This window comes from Geotrypetes seraphini, chromosome 2 (assembly GCF_902459505.1).
Source record: "Geotrypetes seraphini chromosome 2, aGeoSer1.1, whole genome shotgun sequence".
In the NCBI taxonomy this organism is placed as follows: Eukaryota; Metazoa; Chordata; class Amphibia; order Gymnophiona; family Dermophiidae; genus Geotrypetes; species Geotrypetes seraphini.
Window position 1 is genome coordinate 303846215 of NC_047085.1, and position 19847 is coordinate 303866061.

The window sequence follows — 19847 nt, forward strand, 5'->3', positions numbered from 1 at the left end:
GTGGAATAATGGTTCTGCTCAAAGTGATGATCTCACTCTGTAAAAGATGGATGTACTGAGCATTTTTCCCCACAAAATGAGAGAAAATCATTAGTACACTAAAGGTTCAAGGATAAAGGGTCTTTGATTTGATATACAACTTTTCTGTGGTACAACCAAAGCAGTTTACATGTATTATTTGCTTTCTCTATCCCTACTGGTCTCAAAATCTAATTTATTTTTATACTAATGAAGGATTGTTGGAAGCCTAGAAATCAGTATATTTTTTGACATAATGCAGCCATTACTAATGGTGGTAACATAGGATGGTCCCCTATGTCTCTTGACTCTCTGATGTGTCTCTCACTAGGATGAATATCTAGCTGATCTTTACCACTTCTCCACCAAAGAGAATGAACATGCCAATTACTTTGTTAAGGTAAGTCTGGTCTGGTGACTTGGGAGGGTTGGGGGACACTTCTTTGTTCTAGCAACTACCTGCATTGTCTAGATGAGAGAGTATTTTTTAATTTTATTTTTCCAAATTCTGAAAACCAAACTAGTGTCCCTAAGCCTGTAAGAAAATCCTCCTAAATTCTATATATAGAGCTCAAAATTGCATGTGCGATTTAATCAACTAATGAATAAATTAGCACCAATAACCAGCTGCTAGCAATCAATTATTGGTGCTAATTGGTCATTTGGATGTGTGCATTTTTTTTTTAAAGATGTGTGCATAAATTTTTACATGTAGATCCAAAAAGAGCATGGCCATGAGAGGAGCCTGGAATTTGCACCCAGTGTTGTAGAATGCGGTGGACCTGCACCTAATTTGGGTACGAGGGTTTCAGATGGTGTAAATCCCCATGCCCATAATTTGGCGCAGATCCGGATGCTAAGTACTATTTTATAAATGGCACTCAAATTGGATCACTATTTACAGAACAGTGCTTAGCACAAATTTTTTTCAGCGCATAAATTTGGGTGTAATTTAGAGAATTTAATCCATTATGAATAATAATATTACATACCTGTGGTCCAATTTTCACAAAACATTGAGCAGCAAAGACATCCAGTTACATTAAACCAGTTTAACGGCACCCAGCTGGCTACCTTTTCAGATGAAACTTTTTTACCTAAGTTGATCTGGATGGAAGGAACTGGGACCGTTGGATGATGGAGACATAAAAGGAGCGATAAGGGGGGAAAAGGAGGTGGCTGACAGATTAAACATGTTCTTCTCGTCAGTCTTCACAAGCGAGGACACATCCAATATACCGGAATCCGAAGAAATCTTTAATGGAGACCCAGAAGAAAACTATCGACATTAGAGGTAAGCCTCCAAGATGTCCTCCGACAGATAGACAGATTGAAAACCGACAAATCCCCGGGCTTGGACGGGATCCACCCAAGGGTATTAAAGGAACTGAAAACCGAAATAGCGGAAATACTCCAAAAGTTTGCAACCTGTCCTTGAAAACAGGGGTGATCCCGGAGGATTGGAAAATGTCACACTATCTTCAAAAAGGGATCGAGAGGTGATCCAGGAAACTACAGACCGGTGAGTTTGACTTCAGTGCCGGGCAAGATGGTAGAAGCACTGATAAAAGACAGTATCTGTGAGCATATTGAAAGGAATAGGCTAATGAAAACGAGCCAACATGGCTTCTGCAAAGGAAGATCATGCCAAACGAACTTACTACACTTCTTTGAAGGGATAAACAGCCAGATGGACAAAGGGGACCCCATAGACATCATATATCTCAACTTCCAAAAAGCCTTTGACAAGGTACCTCATGAGCGGCTACTTGGGAAACTGTGGAACCACGGGTGGAAGGGGACGTACATAGATGGGTTAAACACTGGTTGGCAGACAGAAAGCAGAGGGTTGCAGTGAAGGGCCACTACTCGGGCTGGAGAAGGGTAACGAGCGGTGTCCCACAGGGGTCTGTACTCGGACCGCTGCTGTTCAACGTATTTATAAATGACCTGGAAGCAGGGACAAAGTGCGAAGTTATAAAGTTTGCAGATGACACGAAACTCTGTAGCAGGGTTAAAACTATAGGGGAATGTGAAGAACTGCAAAGAGACCTGACAACATTGGAGGAGTGGACAAATAAATGGCAGATGAACTTCAATATAGAGAAATGCAAGGTCATGCATATAGGGAAAAAGAACCTGATGTTCAGCTACAAAATGGGGGGTTGGTACTGGGGGAAAGCAACCTTGAAAAGGACTTGGGAGTGTTGGTGGATACAACAATGAAACTAATGGCGCAATGCATGGCGGCTTCAAAGAAAGCAAACAGAATGTTGGGTATTATCAAGAAGGGTATTACAACAAGAATGAAGGAAGTCATCCTGCCGCTGTATCGAGCAATGGTGCGCCCGCACCTGGAGTACTGTGTCCAATATTGGTCACCGTACCTTAAGAAACATAGAAGATGACGGCAGAAAAGGGCTACAGCCCATCAAGTCTGCCCACTCTGCTTACCCACCCCCTTTCTATGCCCTAATGACTCAATTTCCTTATCTTGACCCTCGTAGGGATCCCACATGGGTATCCCATTTATTCTTAAAGTCTGGCACACTGTCTGCCTCGATCACCTGCACTGGAAGCTTGTTCCAATGATCTACCACTCTCTCTGTGAAGAAATACTTTCTGGTGTCGCCATGAAATTTTCCGCCCCTGAGTTTGAGCGGGTGCCCTCTTGTGACCGAGGGTCCCTTGAGAAAGAAAATATCATCTTCCACTTCGACACGTCCCGTGAGGTACTTAAATGTTTCGATCATGTCTCCCCTCTCCCTACGTTCCTCAAGAGTGTAGAGCTGCAATTTGTTCAGTCTCTCTTCGTACGAGAGACCCTTGAGCCCCGAGATCATCCTGGTGGCCTCCGTTGAACCGATTCAATTCTGCGCACATCTTTACTGTAATGTGGCCTCCAGAATTGCACACAGTACTCCAGATGAGGTCTCACCATGGCCCTGTACAACGGCATTATGACTTCAGGCTTTCGGCTGACGAAACTTCTATTGATACAACCCAATATCTGCCTTACCTTAGATGAAGCCTTCTCCACTTAATTGGCAGTTTTCATGTCTGCACTGATGATTACTCCTAAATCTCGTTCTGCTGAAGTCCTAGTTAAAGTTTCTCCGTTCAAGAAGTAAAAAACTTTAACTAGGACTTCAGCAGAACGAGATTTAGGAGTAATCATCAGTGCAGACATGAAAACTGCCAATCAAGTGGAGAAGGCTTCATCTAAGGCAAGGCAGATATTGGGTTGTATCAATAGAAGTTTCGTCAGCCGAAAGCCTGAAGTCATATGGCAATACTTGAGAGGGTCCAGTGGAAAGCTACACGAATGATTAAGGGTATGGAAAACCTTTCATACAATGAAAGGTTAGAGAAACTGGGGTCTTCTCCCTGGAAAAGCGGAGACTCAAGAGGAGACATGATAGAGACTTACAAGATTATGAAAGGCATAGAGAGGGTGGAGAGGGACAGGTTCTTCAGCGTACTGGGAACTACAAAAACAAGAGGGCACTCGGAGAAATTGAAAGGAGACAGGTTTAGAACCAATGCTAGAAAGTTCTTCTTCACTCATAGAGTGGTGGATACCTGGAATGCGCTTCCGGAAAATGTAATATGATAGACTACATTAAGGGGTTTCAAAGAAGGACTAGATAAATTCCTGAAGGATAAGGGGATTGAAGGCTACAGATAGGGAAGGACACAGGAGCAAAAAAAGGGTATAGATAAAAGGGAAAAAGGTTTTTTTTTAGGATATAAAGGAGTAAGAATCAATGGGTTAGACAAAAGATCACTCTACAGGTCTGATGGGCCGCCGTGGGAGCGGACCGCTGGGCTCGATGGACCCTTGGTCTGACCCAGCGGAGGCAAATTCTTATGTTATTTTGTTCTTATGTTAACTAGTTAGATTTTAAGTTTGCAGTTCACATGACTAGTCTTAGGAGGCTAAACTTAGCCAGTTAACTGCTAAAAATGAGTGCTATCCAATAAAGTCGCATAAAAGCTTCTGGAATGCTTATCCATTTTTAAGTGGCTAATCTGAGCTCTCCTGGGAGAACGGTATAGAAAACTTAATAAATAAATACGTGCCTTTTGCATCTGGAAGCCTGTTTACTAAGCTGTGCTAAGAAATGTTTTTTCAGTTTACGAATGCTGAGGAAGGTTAGAGCTCTTTTCCACCAATGTCATTTTTCTGTCTTGGTCCATAGAAACATAGAAACATCAATTATACTATCTCGGCTAGATTATTGTAATGCCATTTATCTCGGCATCACAAAGATCTGCCTCAAAAGACTATAGTTGGTTCAGAATACCGCTGCGAAGTTGATTTATGGAAAAAGCAAATTCGACCATCTAACTCCATTGCTTTTGAGTCTCCATTGGCTTCCGGTTTATCTCAGAATCCACCAAGAGAGTCTGTTTTGGACCCTGCACAGTCCTCCCTTCTTCTACAGGAAGTTCAATCCCTTCTCCTGCTGAGTGCCATCAAGGAAGTTCCCCTCATTCAGCAGAATCAGGGATTCTACTCCCGTTACTTCTTGGTTCTCAGGAAGACCGGAGGACTCCATCCCATCCTGGATCTCAGAGCTCTCAACAAATTTCTAGTCAAGGAGAAATTCAGGATGCTATCCCTCACACTGCTTTATCCTCTCCTCAATCAGAGCTACTGGCTATGCTCCCTAGATCTCAAGGATGCCTATACACATATTCCAATTCGTCTGGCTTCCAGGAAGTATCTTCGTTTTCAACTCAATCGATGCTATTACCAGTACAAGGTCTTTCCATTCGGCCTGGCATCTTCTCCCAGAGTCTTCATGAAGTTTCTGATTGTGGTAGCCGCATCTCTTCGATCACATGGCCTTCAAGTCTTTCCTTATCTGGACGACTGGTTGATCAAGGCTGTCTCATGTCAGGAGGTGGTCCAATCAACATCTCAGACCATTTCTTTTCTTCAGATTCTAGGATTCGAAATCAACTTCCCCAAATCACATCTTATTCTGACTGAACGTCTGCAGTTCATTGGGACAATCCTAGACACCACTCTCTTGAGAGCATTTCTTCCTCCAGATCGACTTCAGACTCTCATCTGTCTGTGTCAGCAACTGCTTCTTCTCCAAACCATTTCTGCCAGACACATGATGGTTCTTCTAGGCCACATGGCTTCCACTGTTCATGTGACACCGCTTGCAAGATTGCATCTTCGCACTCCTCGGTGGACCCTTGCTTCTCAGTGGTCTCAAGCGATGAATTGTCTCTCCCAACATATATTTGTGATGTCATCTCTTCTGCTGTCGCTTCACTGGTGGATGACCTCTTCCAATCTCTCCAGAGGTCTCCTTTTTCACTTGCCCCCTCATCACAAGGTCATCATGAAAGACACATCCCCTTATGCTTGAGGGGGCTCACATGGATGATCTTCAGACTCAAGGTCTTTGGACTGCCAGGGAGCAGAAATTTCACATCAATTTCCTGGAACTCAGAGCAATGTTTTATGCCCTCAATGCTTTTCATCATCTACTCTGCCTTCAAGTCCTCCTCCTTCGCACAGATAATCAAGTAGCAATGTACTACATAAACAAGAAAGGAGGCACGGCGCTCTCCTGTTGTGTCAGGAGGCCCAAAAAATCTGGACTTGGTCGACAGCTTGCAATCTGTTTTTGAAGGCTGTCTATATTCAAGGGGAGAAGAATTCCCTAGCAGACAACCTCAGCAGAATTCTTCAGCCTCACGAATGGACTCTCATCTCTGCAACTCTCCAGTCTATCTTTGCTCAATGGGGCACTCCTCAAATAGACTTGTTTGCAGCGCCTCACAACCACCAGATGCCCCAGTTTAGCTCCCGACTTTACTCTCCTGTTCGTTTGGAAGCAGATGCTTTTCTCCTGGATTGGACAGGCCTATTTCTATATGCATTCCCTCCAATTCCTCTCATGTTGAGAACTCTGTTCAAGCTCAAGAGAGAAGCAGTCACCATGATTCTCAGTGCCTCACAGTGGCCCAGGCAACATTGGTTCTCCCTTCTACTTCAACTCAGCTCCAGGGAACCCATACCTCTTCCAGTATTTCCTACTCTGCTTATTCAGAATCAGGAATCACTTCTACATCCCAACCTGCAATCTCTACACCTGACAGCTTGGTGTCTCTTGGGCTGAATCCATCTCACTTACATCTTTCTCAGCCTGTTCGTCAAATTCTTGATGCATCCAGGAAATCAGCCACTCAGCAATGTTATCAACAAAAATGGACTTGGTTATCTTCGTGGTGTTTTCATCATCATAATCCAACTTCATTATCAGTGGATTTGGTGTTGGATTATCTGCTTCATCTCTGTGATTCTGTGCTCAAATCTACATCTGTCAGAATCCATCTCAGCGCTATTACAGCTTTTCACATGCCAGTTGAGGGTAAACATCTTACTGCTCATCCTTTGGTCTCCAGATTTATGAAGGGACTTTCAATGTGAAACCATCTCTCAAACCTCCTCCTGCTGTCTGGAACCTTAATGTAGTCCTTTCCAGTTTAATGAAGCAACCATTTGAACCAATGGCCACAGCTCATTTTAAGTTCATTACCTGGAAAGTGGTTTTCCTTATTGCTCTCACCTCTGCCAGAAGGGTCAGTGAGTTACAAGCATTAGTAGCAGATCCACCCTTCACCATTTTTCATCATGACAAAGTGGTTCTGCGTACACATCCAAAGTTTCTTCCAAAAGTTGTCACTGACTTTCACCTCAATCAGTCAATTGTTCTACCAGTGTTTTTTCCTAAGCCTCATTCTCATGCTGGAGAAACTGCTTTGCATACTTTGGACTGTAAATGAGCTTTAGCCTATTACATTGACCGGACAAAGCCTCATCAAACATCTCCCCAATTGTTCATATCTTTTTTTTGAATAAGTTGGGGCATCCTGTTTCGAAAAGAACGATTTCCAACTGGCTGGCTGCCTGCATCTTGTTCTATTATGCTCAGACTGGCCTGGCACTGGAGAGTCGTGTCACAGCCCACAAAATTAGAGCTATGGCAGCTTCTGTTGCTTTCCTCAGATCTTCTCCTATTGAGGAAATCTGTAAAGCTGCCACCTGGTCCTCAGTTCATACATTCACTTCTCACTATTGTCTGGAGTCTTTTTCCAGACGGGATGAGCACTTTGGCCAATCTGTATTACCAAATTTATTTTCTTAAGGCCAACTCTCCCTCCATCCCTTTTTCTGTTAGCTTGGAGGTCACCCATACGTGAGAATATGCTGCCTGTTTGTCCTGGGATAAAGCACAGTTACTTACCATAACAGGTGTTATCCAGGGACAGCAGGCAGATATTCTCACAAACCACCCATCTCCTCGGATTGGCTTCTTAGCTGACTTATCTTAACTGAGGGACTGCGCACCCTACGTCGGGCGGTAAGGCACTCCCGCATGCGCGGTTCGGGCTATCACAAACTTTCTAAGATCTTAAAGTGGCGATGCACTTTTAAAGTGGTCCATACCGGGGCTTCATCGATGACGTCACTGTGCATTAAAATTCACGTTAAGCACTTAGTTCAGTTTGCTAGCTAGACCCCTTAGTTCTATTTGGTCAGCTGGGGAGGTGGTGGGTATTTTCGTCAATAAGGTTTAATCAGTTAAACCTATTTTTTAAATTTCCATTTTGAAACCTTTTGAAATGGGTCCTATAGTTTTTAAAAGAAAAAAAAAATCATAAGTTGATTGTTGCCTTCTGCTTCTCATTAGTCTCTTTCGTACTCACTTGTTAAATACTGGAATGACCATTAAGAGAGTATTTTTGCTTTGAAAATGTTAAAGCCCAGAAGTTTTATCCAGTTCTCTTATCGATTATCTACAGTTCTGTGCTTTTAATTCCTTGATTCTGAGGGGCCAATGCAGAAAAACCTGTGGCACTAATCTACAGTTCATTGCAAAATGTCATCCTTCATGTCAATGCCTGAGTAGCAATTGACAGTAGATGCTGCGGATGAGCAGACTGGATGGGCCATTTGGCCTTTATCTGCCATCAAGTTTATATGTTTCTAGTGTGACAAAAAAACGAAACAAAAACTATTTGCTGTCTGGCTGCATCGGTCTTGATCCCTGACCCCTTTCTTAGCTTAGCATGATCCGATGGACTTGAACCCCCTCCCCTTCCTGCTGCTTAAACACACACTTCCCTAGTGTCTAGTGGCATGCCTATTCTCTCTCTTGTCATTAAGAACCCCACTGCTCTCTCTCAAAAAGAAAAAAAAAAGTCCTGGTGTCTAATGGCACCCCACCCCTTTCACTCCCTCCTTCAAAAAGTTTTGGTGTCCACTTTGGGCTCAGGCCCTCTCAACAGCAGCATACTCTGTAACTGGCAGGAGATCCCCAAGCCCCGCCAGCTGAAGATCTTCCGAAGGCGCCAGAAACTCCTTTGCTCATCTCAACAGTTGGCAGCTGCTTCTTGAGCTGCCCATGCTTGCACTCTGCACATGCTCAGTTTTTGCGCATGCACAGAACTGAGGGGCAGATTCTCAAAACTAAAATCTGCCTTTAATGTGCTCGCTAAACTGGTTCCAGCCTGTTTAGCATGCATTTATTTTAATGGCAGGTTATTAAAAGGGCTTTTTCAAGTTTTTTAGCAGTCTCTGAGACAAGCTGGGAATTGGGGGGGCGAATTGGTGACATTCTATGATATACACACACTTTTAAATTAGCAATTATTAACACACAAAGGATAAGAAACCCTCCCTCCTCCAGCTAGTTCTAACTACCCAGTAAAACTGCCATTATAATTGATGACAACATTCAACAAACTCTTCTGTGGGGAAGTGAAATCTGGATTCTCGACAGGATTGAACAGAATTTCAATATAAGCTCTACACCTGTATCACAAAAACTTCATATTCCCCAATAATGGTGCTATCACCTTACAACACACCATTAAAAAAATATTTAAATTGTGGTTATCACTTCAGGTACAGCACATAATTCTGTCAGACATTTTGTTTAAAGCAGATTGTTTTTTTGTTTCTGTGGTGACTCTACAGGATGTAGAAGCCACTGGTCTTGAGCATTTTTATTTTGGGCAGCAAGGGCCCCTTGTCTCAGAGCCTGCTTTCAAATAGAGCAAGACACTTCATGAAAAACAAAGTATGAAATTCATAACACAAAACCTATACGTATAGAAAACTTATCAAACTGCAGGATTGTTACCTATAAAAAGACAGTGTTCTAAATATTATACTGGGCCCTAGAGCACCAATATATCCATTACTGGGAAACTGGAGCAGGCTGGACTGTTACACATTCTTACTCAGACACTGCATGCTAGCAGAATCCTTCACCTCAGTCACACATACAGAGTATAGACAGACCCTCACCTGATATAGCCAGGGCCCAAACCAGAAATATAGCTAAAGGGAGGAGCAGAAGGGGAGCAAATGCTCCTCCAAATGGATTATTTTGAAAACTGCCACAATCACATGTAGCCAGGTGATATAAAAAAAATTGTAATAAATGACTCCTGTTTTGCAAAAAGTCTTACTCATACATCAAAACCTGCCCTAAACCTTCCCAAAAGTAAAGAAATTGCAAGCCTGCCAGTGTGGTTTTGAGGCTCCCTCCAAAATTTCTGCTTGGGGCCCCAGTATGTCTTAACACCAGCTCTGGATATAGAATAGGGGACCACAGATTCATGCAGACAAAAACTGAAATGGACATCCCCAAGAAAGGCAGAATCTATAAGCAGTTCAATGCTGGTAAAAGTCAAACAGAAATGTATTTTCTCCTGTACTCTGTAAAATATAAAAATAGAAAAGATGTATATTTCCCAAAGCAGACAAATTCTAATCCTTTCCAAATATTACCTTTTTTCCCTGATATTCAGCTGGTGGTGATAAGTATTTTTTTTTAAAGCACTGACTGCCTCTGGCTAAATTAGATGGATATTCAATGCCTGGCCATGCCCAGGCATTGGATATCCAGGCATGTAAAACCTGCTGCTTTTATGCAGTCCCAGCTGGTAATCAGCCAGGACCAGTGTTCCCTCTAAGCGGGCGGGTGTTGTGAGCAAACTTTTTTCACCGTGAGCCAAAAATATCGGGCGCAAGCAAGTTATGAGCCAACTCGCCCGATTCTCCTCTCGCCGCCCTGCCATCTGCCGTACGCCTCTTCCGATTGTGCGCTGTGACGAGAAACGTGTGCGCTGCGATGTAATATTTTGTGTGCCAGCGCAGCTTAGCGGGAACACTGGTTCAAATGGTTTTATTTATTTCCCCAAATTTATTTTTGTTATACGCATTGAAAATATTTGATATTGCGTTTAAATCAAAATCTCAATAAACTTGAAACGAGTGCCCGTGAGATTGTGGGAGGGTTAAATACTCAAAACTTAGAAGTTTTTGCTACGCCAGCTTTCTGGTATCTTTACATACAGTGGCGTACCTAGCATATGTAACATCCGGGGCCCATCATTTTTTGGCACCCCCCCCATCTGTAAGAAAAACATGATTTTTAGTAACAAACCACACGTCACACATGAGTACCTAGGAAAAGGCAGCATCTTACATATTGCAGTGAGCAGTACATCAATACACCCATTGTAAAACTAAACAAGCCAGACCAGCACAGATCAATCCTACACCGTCAATCCTAACAGAAAACACACAGAACACAGAAAACACCTTCGCCTAGTAAGGAATATGTAATCACAAACTAACCCCTCCCTCTTTTACAAAACTGTAGTGTGGATTTTAGCTACGGAGGTAACAGCTCTGATGCTCATAAAATTCTGAGCATCAGAGCTGCTACCACCAAGGCTGGTGCTAAAAACGCTTCACAGTTTTGTAAAAGGGGGGATAAAATAAAAATACATAGACAAAGGTTAAATTGAACCAGCAAGAAGCTGGACTCTGCATACAATGCTTCACAGAAACAGTGACACATGTCTCCTAAAGCAATAAATAAATAGAAATTTTTTTCTACCTTTGTCTTCTGTGGTTTCTCCTTTCCTCATCTTCTTGTAACTCTCTTCCTTCCATCCACTGTCTGCCGTCTCTCTTCCCCTATATGGCATCTTCTCTCCTTCTATGCCCCTTCCAGAAACTGTATGCCTCCCCCTTCCATCTCTCCTTTCACCCCATTGGTCTGGCATCTCTCTCCTCGCCTTCCCTCTCCCACACCTCTCCTCATAGTCTGTTATCTCCCCTTCCCTGATTCTCTGGCATCTCTCTCCTTTCCTTTTCTTCCATCTTTCGCTCCCCCTCCATGCTCTCACATCTCCCCCTTCCTTTTCCCTTAGACTGGCATACCTTCCTCCTACGCTCCAAGCCCTGGCATCTCCTTTAATTCCCTCCCTCATCTTCCTTCTCCCTCCAGCTGGGTACCGCAACACTCTTCCCTGCAGCTCTGCACTTCCCCACAATTGCCATGCTTCGGTTCCTCTTCTTCCTTCCTTCCTCCCCCCACCCCCCCCGCGGGACCCTGCGGCACCATCAACTCTTACTCCCTCTAATGTCGGCCCTGCAGCTCCAGACTTCCTCGCACCTTCTCCCCTCCCCCTTTGGATCGCTATTATTTTAAATGTTATAGCCGCGGAGCTGTATCCATCAGTGGAGATGTCTAACCTCGGCCTGCCCCGGAACTCTTACTGCAACAGTGACTTCCTGTTCCTGCCTAGACGGGCGGCTGCTGCAGTAAGAGTTCCGGGGCAGGCCGAGGTTAGACATCTCCACTGATGGATACAGCTCCGCGGCTATAACATTTAAAATAATAGCGATCCAAAGGGGGAGGGGAGAAGGTGCGAGGAAGTCTGGAGCTGCAGGGCCGACATTAGAGGGAGTAAGAGTTGATGGTGCCGCAGGGTCCCGCGGGGGGGGGGGGAGGAAGGAAGGAAGAAGAGGAACCGAAGCATGGCAATTGTGGGGAAGTGCAATCCCCCCAATGCGTCCCCTTACCTTACCTCCCCTTACCTTTGCGACGCGTGTGTGCGCTGTGAAGAGAAACTTGTGCGCTGCGATGTATTATTTTGTGCGCGAGCGCAGGCCAGCGCAGCTTAGCGGGAACACTGGCCAGGACCCACTTAAGACACTTTTATGTGTTCTGGTGAATATTGGCCATGATCCGCATAAGAGGATGTAAAGTTCCCTCACTCCCCCGTCCCACCCTATTCTGATACCCTTCACAGTTTGCCAGCTGTTCTGACCCTTCAACATGACAGTCGTCCCACACAACAAGTTCTGATCCTTCACTTGGACACTCCAGGCCTATCTGACCACACCTGGCGGTCCAGTGGGTCATTAGGGCAGGAGTGAACTCCACTTGCTCCTCAATCTTTAGTGGCTAGAGGGAGAACAGACCTATACTGAGGGACAAAGGATGGGAATATGAAATAAAAAAACCCAGATTTTGGGGAGAAAATGGGACTCCATAAAGTTAATGTAGGAGGAAAGAAATGAGCAATTGAACATGAGAAAGAGGTCAAATGAGGAAGAACAGATAAATAGAGGAGACAAGGAAGTGTATAGAGAGAGAATAAATCAGAGGGGATACTGTAAACTCTTTTTCTAAAAGCCAAAAAGATGAGAGGGAATTACAGTAAGAAAAAAAAGGACACCAGAAAGAGTCAGAGGAAAACAAACCAAGAACAGGAAACAAGACCAGAGAATGTTAAGACAGTAAGCTGTAAAATTAACTCATGGCAGCAAAGATAACTATTTTATTTTCTGATAAAGGATATTAATGCAGAGTCAGCTAAGGTTCTGCCTGTTGAGCTGTGCTGGAACCTATAGTTGTTCCACCAGAGTAAAGGAATTCTGATATTTTATTTCTAGCCTCAAATTTCAAGAATAGGGACTGCATCTTCCTTCCTGACTTCTTTAGCCGAAACATGGACCGTGTTGGGGTCCAGCATGAAAAAGGATTGAAAGATTGCGTGTTATACCTGCTTTGTTTTATGTAGTTGTTATATATGTATCATTGATTTATACTGTTTTAATAAATTGATTGTCCCTGAAGTTGATTGACTGTGTCCCTTTCCCACTTCTTTTTTGGCTTCCTTCCTGACTGCCAGAGTGTGAGGCTACATCTCTTGGAGGGAAAATTGAGGTTGATATAAATACCCAGACCAAGGTAGTGTTACCATATTTGTGAAGACAAAAAAGAGGACACACAACCCCTCACTGGCCCCACCCATACACATAAAATAATGGGAGCACAAAACCTGGTTTATGTGTACACCTCTCTCTCTTCAGCCCCCCTGGAGCCAGCTTGCAAGCCCACCCAGTTTGGCAGTGCCGGCTTACATGGAATCCAGTGGCTCTCCCCATCTTACCTCCTTGGCGCTGCAATTCAATTTTCTTCAGACTGCCAGCAGCTTAGCAAGATAAGTCTGCTGCCTTCGGCCTGCCCTGGAATCCTTCTCTCTGCAGCAACTTCCTGTTCCCGCATAGGTGGGATGCTGCAGAGAGAGGGCTTCCAGGGCAGGCCGAAGGCAGCAGGCTTATCTCACTGAGGAGGTAAGAGGTTCTCCCAGATGTTTAGTAACCCTATCCAAAGGGGCGTTTCTTGTCCTTGGTTCCAGATCCCCAGCTAATGTACCTTCATGCAAGGGTACCAGAGTTTCGCTGTGTGAATCCCTGGTCAATCCTTTACAATCATTGCAACGGGAGAGAAACCAACTATAACTTCAGGCTGTGGCATGATCAGGAAGACCAGGGGTGGAAATCGGCCTCAGAGCAAGGAAAGCTGCTGGACTGTTTCAAGGTACAGGGAACCTGTCTTCTACCACTACCTGCTGTGGAGGAGAAAGAGAAGTGCTACATATTCTAGTCAGAGAAAGAGAAAGCAAGGACTAGAAGAGTCCCAAGAAGATCACTCAAGGTAAAGCCTGCACCAGATATTCTTCTGAGGAACATCAGCTTTAAGAACAGTAACTGAGTAACTTAAAACTTGTTTTACACCTACTGGCATATACATTTCCTGTAAACAGTTACTTTGAAATGATTCCCCAGTTATCTAATATCCAAGTTTGTGTAAACATATCTAAGTGTGGGTTACTTTATTGACTGCAAGGAGTGTGCTGACAGTATGAACAACGTGCCAAGCAGCCTTCTAGCATTTTCTAATCCTGACTCCGACCTTCAAACACTAGTCCAAAAATCTCTTGAGAACATAAGAATAGCCTTACTGGGTCAAACCAATGGTCCATCTAGCCCAGTATCCTGTCTTCGTGGAGACCAATCCAAGTCACAAGCACCTGGCAAAACCCCAAATAGTAGCATCATTCCATGCTACCATCCCATGTCTGTCTCAACAGCAGACTATAGACTTTTCCTCCAGGAATTTGTCCAAACCTTTTTTAAAACCAGCTACATTAACTGCTCTTATGATGCTGTTCCTGGTGCTTACCTGGAACCTAGGGTTAGAGTAATAATTCATCTTTATAAAATAACTGCAGACCCAGTTGAAAACCTAAGGCTAGAATTTACATGTAGATAAAACTGAGATTTTGTTGGCTAATTAATTTGCTTGCATCTAGGACATATTCACCAGTCCAGAGGCCATTATATTGAGCGTGAAATACTCAGTGGTAACAAAATTTAAAGAAGGTGTCTTTAGGTACTTTTTTTTTTATTATTTTTTAAATATATGTTTATTGAAAGTGAAAAGGTCACAACCAGGCAGAATACAAAATGTATGTCAGGAATAGAAATACATCCAAATACAAGTATAAAACAGCAGTAGCATGGTGTGTGTGTGGTGGTGCTTGTAGTGGTTGGTCCTTTTCAAGGACGGTTCATTTAAAATAGTGGAAGGTTGCGGCACTTGATGTCTGTTCTATCGACCTTCTTTGCCTTTTGAGCTTCCCCTGGATGAGCTGAGCTTTGCTCTGTTTTGCTTCTTTGTAGGTACATTTTTAATGGGGATGTTTCATAGGGTATTCACTTATCCTCCCCTCAAATGAACTGCTCACTTGTTATAAGCAGCACAGGAAGCAAGTGTACCAAATGTACCCTCTAGGATAGTGTTCTTCAACCACCGGTCCACGGACCGGTGCCGATCCATAGAAATTTCCTGCCGGTCCACAGGGCCAGCACGTGCATCAGGCCCAAAACAGTGTTCTTCAACCGCCAGTCCATGGTGCGATCGATGCAGCATTATCTTCGAGCCAGCTCCCTCTTCCTCACTGATTCAGTGCACAAAGCCACGGGCAGCGGCTCCTACAGGCATTGTGTGCCTGAACCGAAAGCCTTCTCTCTGACGTTGCAACGTCCGAGGGAAAGCTTCCAGATGAGGCACGGGACGTGCAAGGTGCAATTAGTACTATTATGGGGGCGGGGTCTGGGGTGGAGATTGGGTAGAGATGGGCGGGGTCTAGCCCACGACTTAACCCAGTGTTCTTCAACCGCCGGTCCATGGACCAATGCCGGTCCACAGAATAATTCTTTTATTTCTGCCGGTCCATAGGTGTAAAAAGGTTGAAAAACACTGCTCTAGAAATCAGATAGCCTTACTCTTAACACCATCCCACCTGTGAATTGTCTTCAAACGTTCATACATTTTTAGCTCTCATCATAGTGCCAAATAGCAAATATGATGAGAGCTAAAAGTCAAGTATCATCTCACAATAATAAACTTCTCTTTATTATGACAGGGGGTTGCCCTACAGCTTATTCTAAGGAATTGGAAAAACTGGGATAGACTGAACTATTCCTTTTGGTGGGAGTCTCTCTATCATGTTTTTAAGATGGAACGTAATATGGCTAGACATCAGGGACATTATGGGCTCATTTTACAAAGGCCTCCTCTTGAGCAGGCGGTATTTTTTAAGCCAGCGCGGGGGTTAGCGCATGATGAAAAGTCGCACGTCTTAACCCCGCTAGCGCGGCTTAATAAAAGGAGCCCTATAAGAAGTTTCTGAAGATTTGGGAGCCATTGACAAAATTTTGCAAAGAGTGATTGGAGATTATACCCTTTGGTCATACACGTCCAGGGTGGGAGAGCGGGTTGGAATATATTTTTCAATTTCTCAATCTGAGTGTACTTTTTGAATATAATTAGGGGGGGATGATATATCTTTTTGTCATAGATTATAAATGTAATTGTATTTAAGTGCTTTTATAGAGTTATATGATTGTATTATATTTTGCACTTACTTATGGCTTTAAAATGAATAAAGAAATTTAAAAAACAAACAAACATTCATAAATTAGTAGTGGGGAAAAAATAAGAAGGCTGTAAATGATTTAATCAAAATAAACCCAGGGCAGTAAAATAGGTAGCACCAGCCTTGTCCTTAACTCATGGCTATTGATGAAGAGACAGCCTAATTAAGGCGTGTCTTGATGCCAAAGTGCTTCCACTTTATGATGATAGAGCTGATGGTACCCCAAGAGATATGCAAACACATTGAAATTTTTTTTTTCCAGCCTTCCTCTAGTATAACTCTATCCCAGAACTTTTTCAACAGCTCTGTATGTTTGGCATTTGTATTTGGCATGTTTACATCTTTGCTTCAGATTTCATACAACAGAAAAGGCTTGACTCTTTGTTAATGTACCTGTTGGAAGCGGAGCTAATTTAGGTTTGTTACAACAAAATATACGAAGACTTCTGCAGTCGCACCTTTTGATTTCTTTATTCGTAATAACTTTTTGATTATTTATGTAATTGTTCTTTCACATTGAAAGTATAGCGTATATTATGTAAATTAGTGGAATAAACTCCTGCTTTAGTGCTCTTTGAATTATATTTTCCAGATCGTAGTGAAGACTTCAAGACACTGTTCCTTTGTATTTTTTATAGAGCAGGAGGAAATAAATTTGTTTCTATTTTTTGAGTGTTACACTGCATGCAGAGTTCAACTTGTGGCTTCTAGATCAATTTTTTTCTATGTACAGTATATCTATTTGCAGATTGTGGTCTCTGATTCTGTATTTGGTGAGGGTCTGTTTCAGACCTCATTGCAGAAACAGTTCTAGGTCAGAGGCCATGATCAAAGCTAGATAAATCTGGCCACAAAGTTTCTTATGTAAGCAATGACCAAAACTCCTTTCCCTGAAGAAGGCTGCGAAGGGAGTCAAAGCCCATAATAAGTTAAATATAGCCCACTGTGTAACTCAGTTCCAGGAAGGAGATTTTAGTCCGGGCCTGGATTTTAGACAATCCTATCATAGTAACATAGTAGATGATGGCAGATAAAGACCTGAATGGTCCATCCAGTCTGCCCTTCCTGATGGATTATAGGACCTGCAAAATTAATTGCAATGGGTAGAATCGGGGTCTATAAATATCACACTGGGACATAAATTTAAAGGCAGAACTGAACAAAACATCTTTTTCTTGGGACTGGATAACCTGGTAGATCAGCTCTCTCTTCTGTGCATGTGGCCAAGGTGAAATATTCTGCTAATACAATGTTTCTGAACCCAATCTGTGGGATACACCCAGCCAATCAGGCTTTCTGGATATCCACAATGAATATGCAAGAGATAGATTTGCATACTCTGCTTCCTTGGTTTGCAGATTTTTCATGCATATGCATTGTGGATATCTTGAAAACCTTAGTGGCTGGGTATGATGCAAGGACAGGGTTGAGAAACAATGTACTATTGAGTAGTTTTCAGATTCATTTTTGAAGTTAGTTTTTATAGGAACAAATAGGTGCCTTTTCTCAAGTAGAGCAAATTTTGAGCCATATGTTCTGGCTTTGTTCAGAGGAGCAGTATGTTCAGCTGTTTCCTTTCTGCAACCAAATTAGAAATATTCCCTTTCTTCCTCGTCACCATCATCATCTCTCTAACTCAGCCTCTCTTTTTCTCACTCACCCCCTTCCAGCTTCTAGAGATCCAGGCAGATTACCACAGGAAGTCTTTGAGCTCCCTGGACCATGTGCTGCTGGAGTTAAGAGAGAGTCATCGTGGCCTGACAGGTAACCTTATAACGGCTTAAAGGTCTGGGTGAGAGAGTACATCGTTAATTAAAAAAAACAAAAACAACCCAGTACAGCTAATCCACTCAGGATATTGCAGAGGTAATTCTAGAAGGTGGTAAAGTATGTGCTCACTTTGTAATATTTTAATCATTTAGGCATGGATATGGAAACATTCAGGCATAAATGACCCCTTTTAGAATACCAGCTAGTTGAAAAATACATGCCATGAAATAATGGTGCATACTTCATGATATAATGGTGCACACTTTCGCCATGATGTAATGGTGCACACTTTCGCCATGATGTAATGGTGCACACTTTCGCCATGATGTAATGGTGCACACGTTCGCCATGATGTAATGGTGCACACTTTCGCCATGATGTAATGGTGCACACGTTCGCCATGATGTAATGGTGCACACTTTCCTGGCAGGTGTGCATGGGGTGGAGTGTGGGCAGAGTGCACAAGAGCATATGTAGATTGCAAAATACTATAATTTGCATGTGTACAGTACACGATAAATATTGGCATGGACATTTACATTTGCCTTAGGGTTGATGTAAATGTCTGCACCTGACATGTACGCTAGTATTTTGTAAAGCAGGGATCCTCAAATCCCATCCTCGAGGTCCACAACTCAGCCTAGTTTTTAGGATTTCCACCATGAATATGTATGAGATCTCTTTGCATTCACTGCTTCTGATACTTGCAAATGAATCCTCATACATATTGTGGAAATCCTGAAAACCAGGCTGGGTTGTGGACCATGAGTACTGGATTTGAAGACCCCTGTTGTAAAGAAAAGAAAATTCCTACTTTTGCTTAGAAGTTACTTTATAATTAGGCTCCTTCTTACCCTGTTGATGAAATTATTACTTTGGTAAAACTAAAAGTAATGTTTCCTGAACTTCTTTAAAAGTAAAAGTCACCAAACCTCTACTTAAATACAGTAACTACCAAATTTTCTTTTTTTATTACTTATTATTTTTTTTATTTTGCAGTAGATGTTGGTGGGGGGATTTTTTTGATGGGGATGGTTTTCTTGAGTGCTTTTAGGGGGGGGCATGCAGTTTCTGGGGCCCGGGGATTATAAGAATCCAGATTCCCGGGTAATTGTTTTGTAGTAGGTTTGGATTGTCTTGTGGGCCCTGACTCCCTCCTGGGGCTTTGTTGAGGGGGGTGGGTGGGGGGGAGTGCTGTAGGGGGAGGGGTTAGAGATATTGGAGGAGTGTTACTGTTGATTGGTTTTTTTTCTCTTATATGGCATTTATTTCAATAAAAATGTTTCAACACTAAATACAGTAACTACCATATTTTTTGCTCCATAAGAAGCACCCTAGATTTAGAGGAGGAAAACAAGAAAAAACCCATTCTGAACCAAATTCTCCCTGCCCTGTACCCTTTAGCCCCTCTGGTGGTCTAGTGGTAGGCCAGGACAGGGTACTTGGCAGGTCTAAGTAGTAGGCAGTCCCAGCCACTTGTTTTTTTGTTGTTGTTGGAGAGGGTGGGGTTTAAAGAAATGTATAAATTTCCCTAAAACTGCCCTTCGTCTGGGGTGGGTGATGGTATAGAGCAAATCAAAGGATGCCGAAGTGAGTGTGTTTTTAGACTGCTCTTCTTAACAAGTAAACTATGCACAACGTGTATCTCTTACACCCCCGGTGCTCCCTCTGAGCCATCCCCCAGCAGGGTTCTCAGAGCACCAAACCATCCTCTGGTAAAGGAAAAAGCCACTGCACCGAACAGAAAAAGAAAAGTCCAGAGCCAAAATCCAATGCCGAACAGACAGTTCTGCGAGAGGCTCAGTGGATCCCCTGACAGGCAGCTGCCGCCTCTCGCTCGCATCCCTTTCCACTCCTGTCTGGGCAGCGGGAAGAAAGGGGGGGGGCGCATGGCGGTTCTCCTCAGCATGCCCATTCATAGCTTCACCGCT

General features: G+C 43.2%; 1 protein-coding gene across 3 annotated transcripts in view; it reads left to right on the forward strand.

Annotated features, from left to right (window-relative positions):
• Nucleotides 1–19847, forward strand: part of SH3BP1 (SH3 domain binding protein 1) — a 157612-nt gene that overhangs the window by 71961 nt on the left and 65804 nt on the right. For all 3 annotated transcript variants that reach the window (XM_033929913.1, XM_033929914.1, XM_033929915.1), the window contains 2 exons: nucleotides 350–418; nucleotides 17817–17910. In XM_033929913.1, the coding sequence (XP_033785804.1) occupies nucleotides 350–418; nucleotides 17817–17910 (163 nt within the window). The remainder of the gene's footprint in view (nucleotides 1–349; nucleotides 419–17816; nucleotides 17911–19847) is intronic.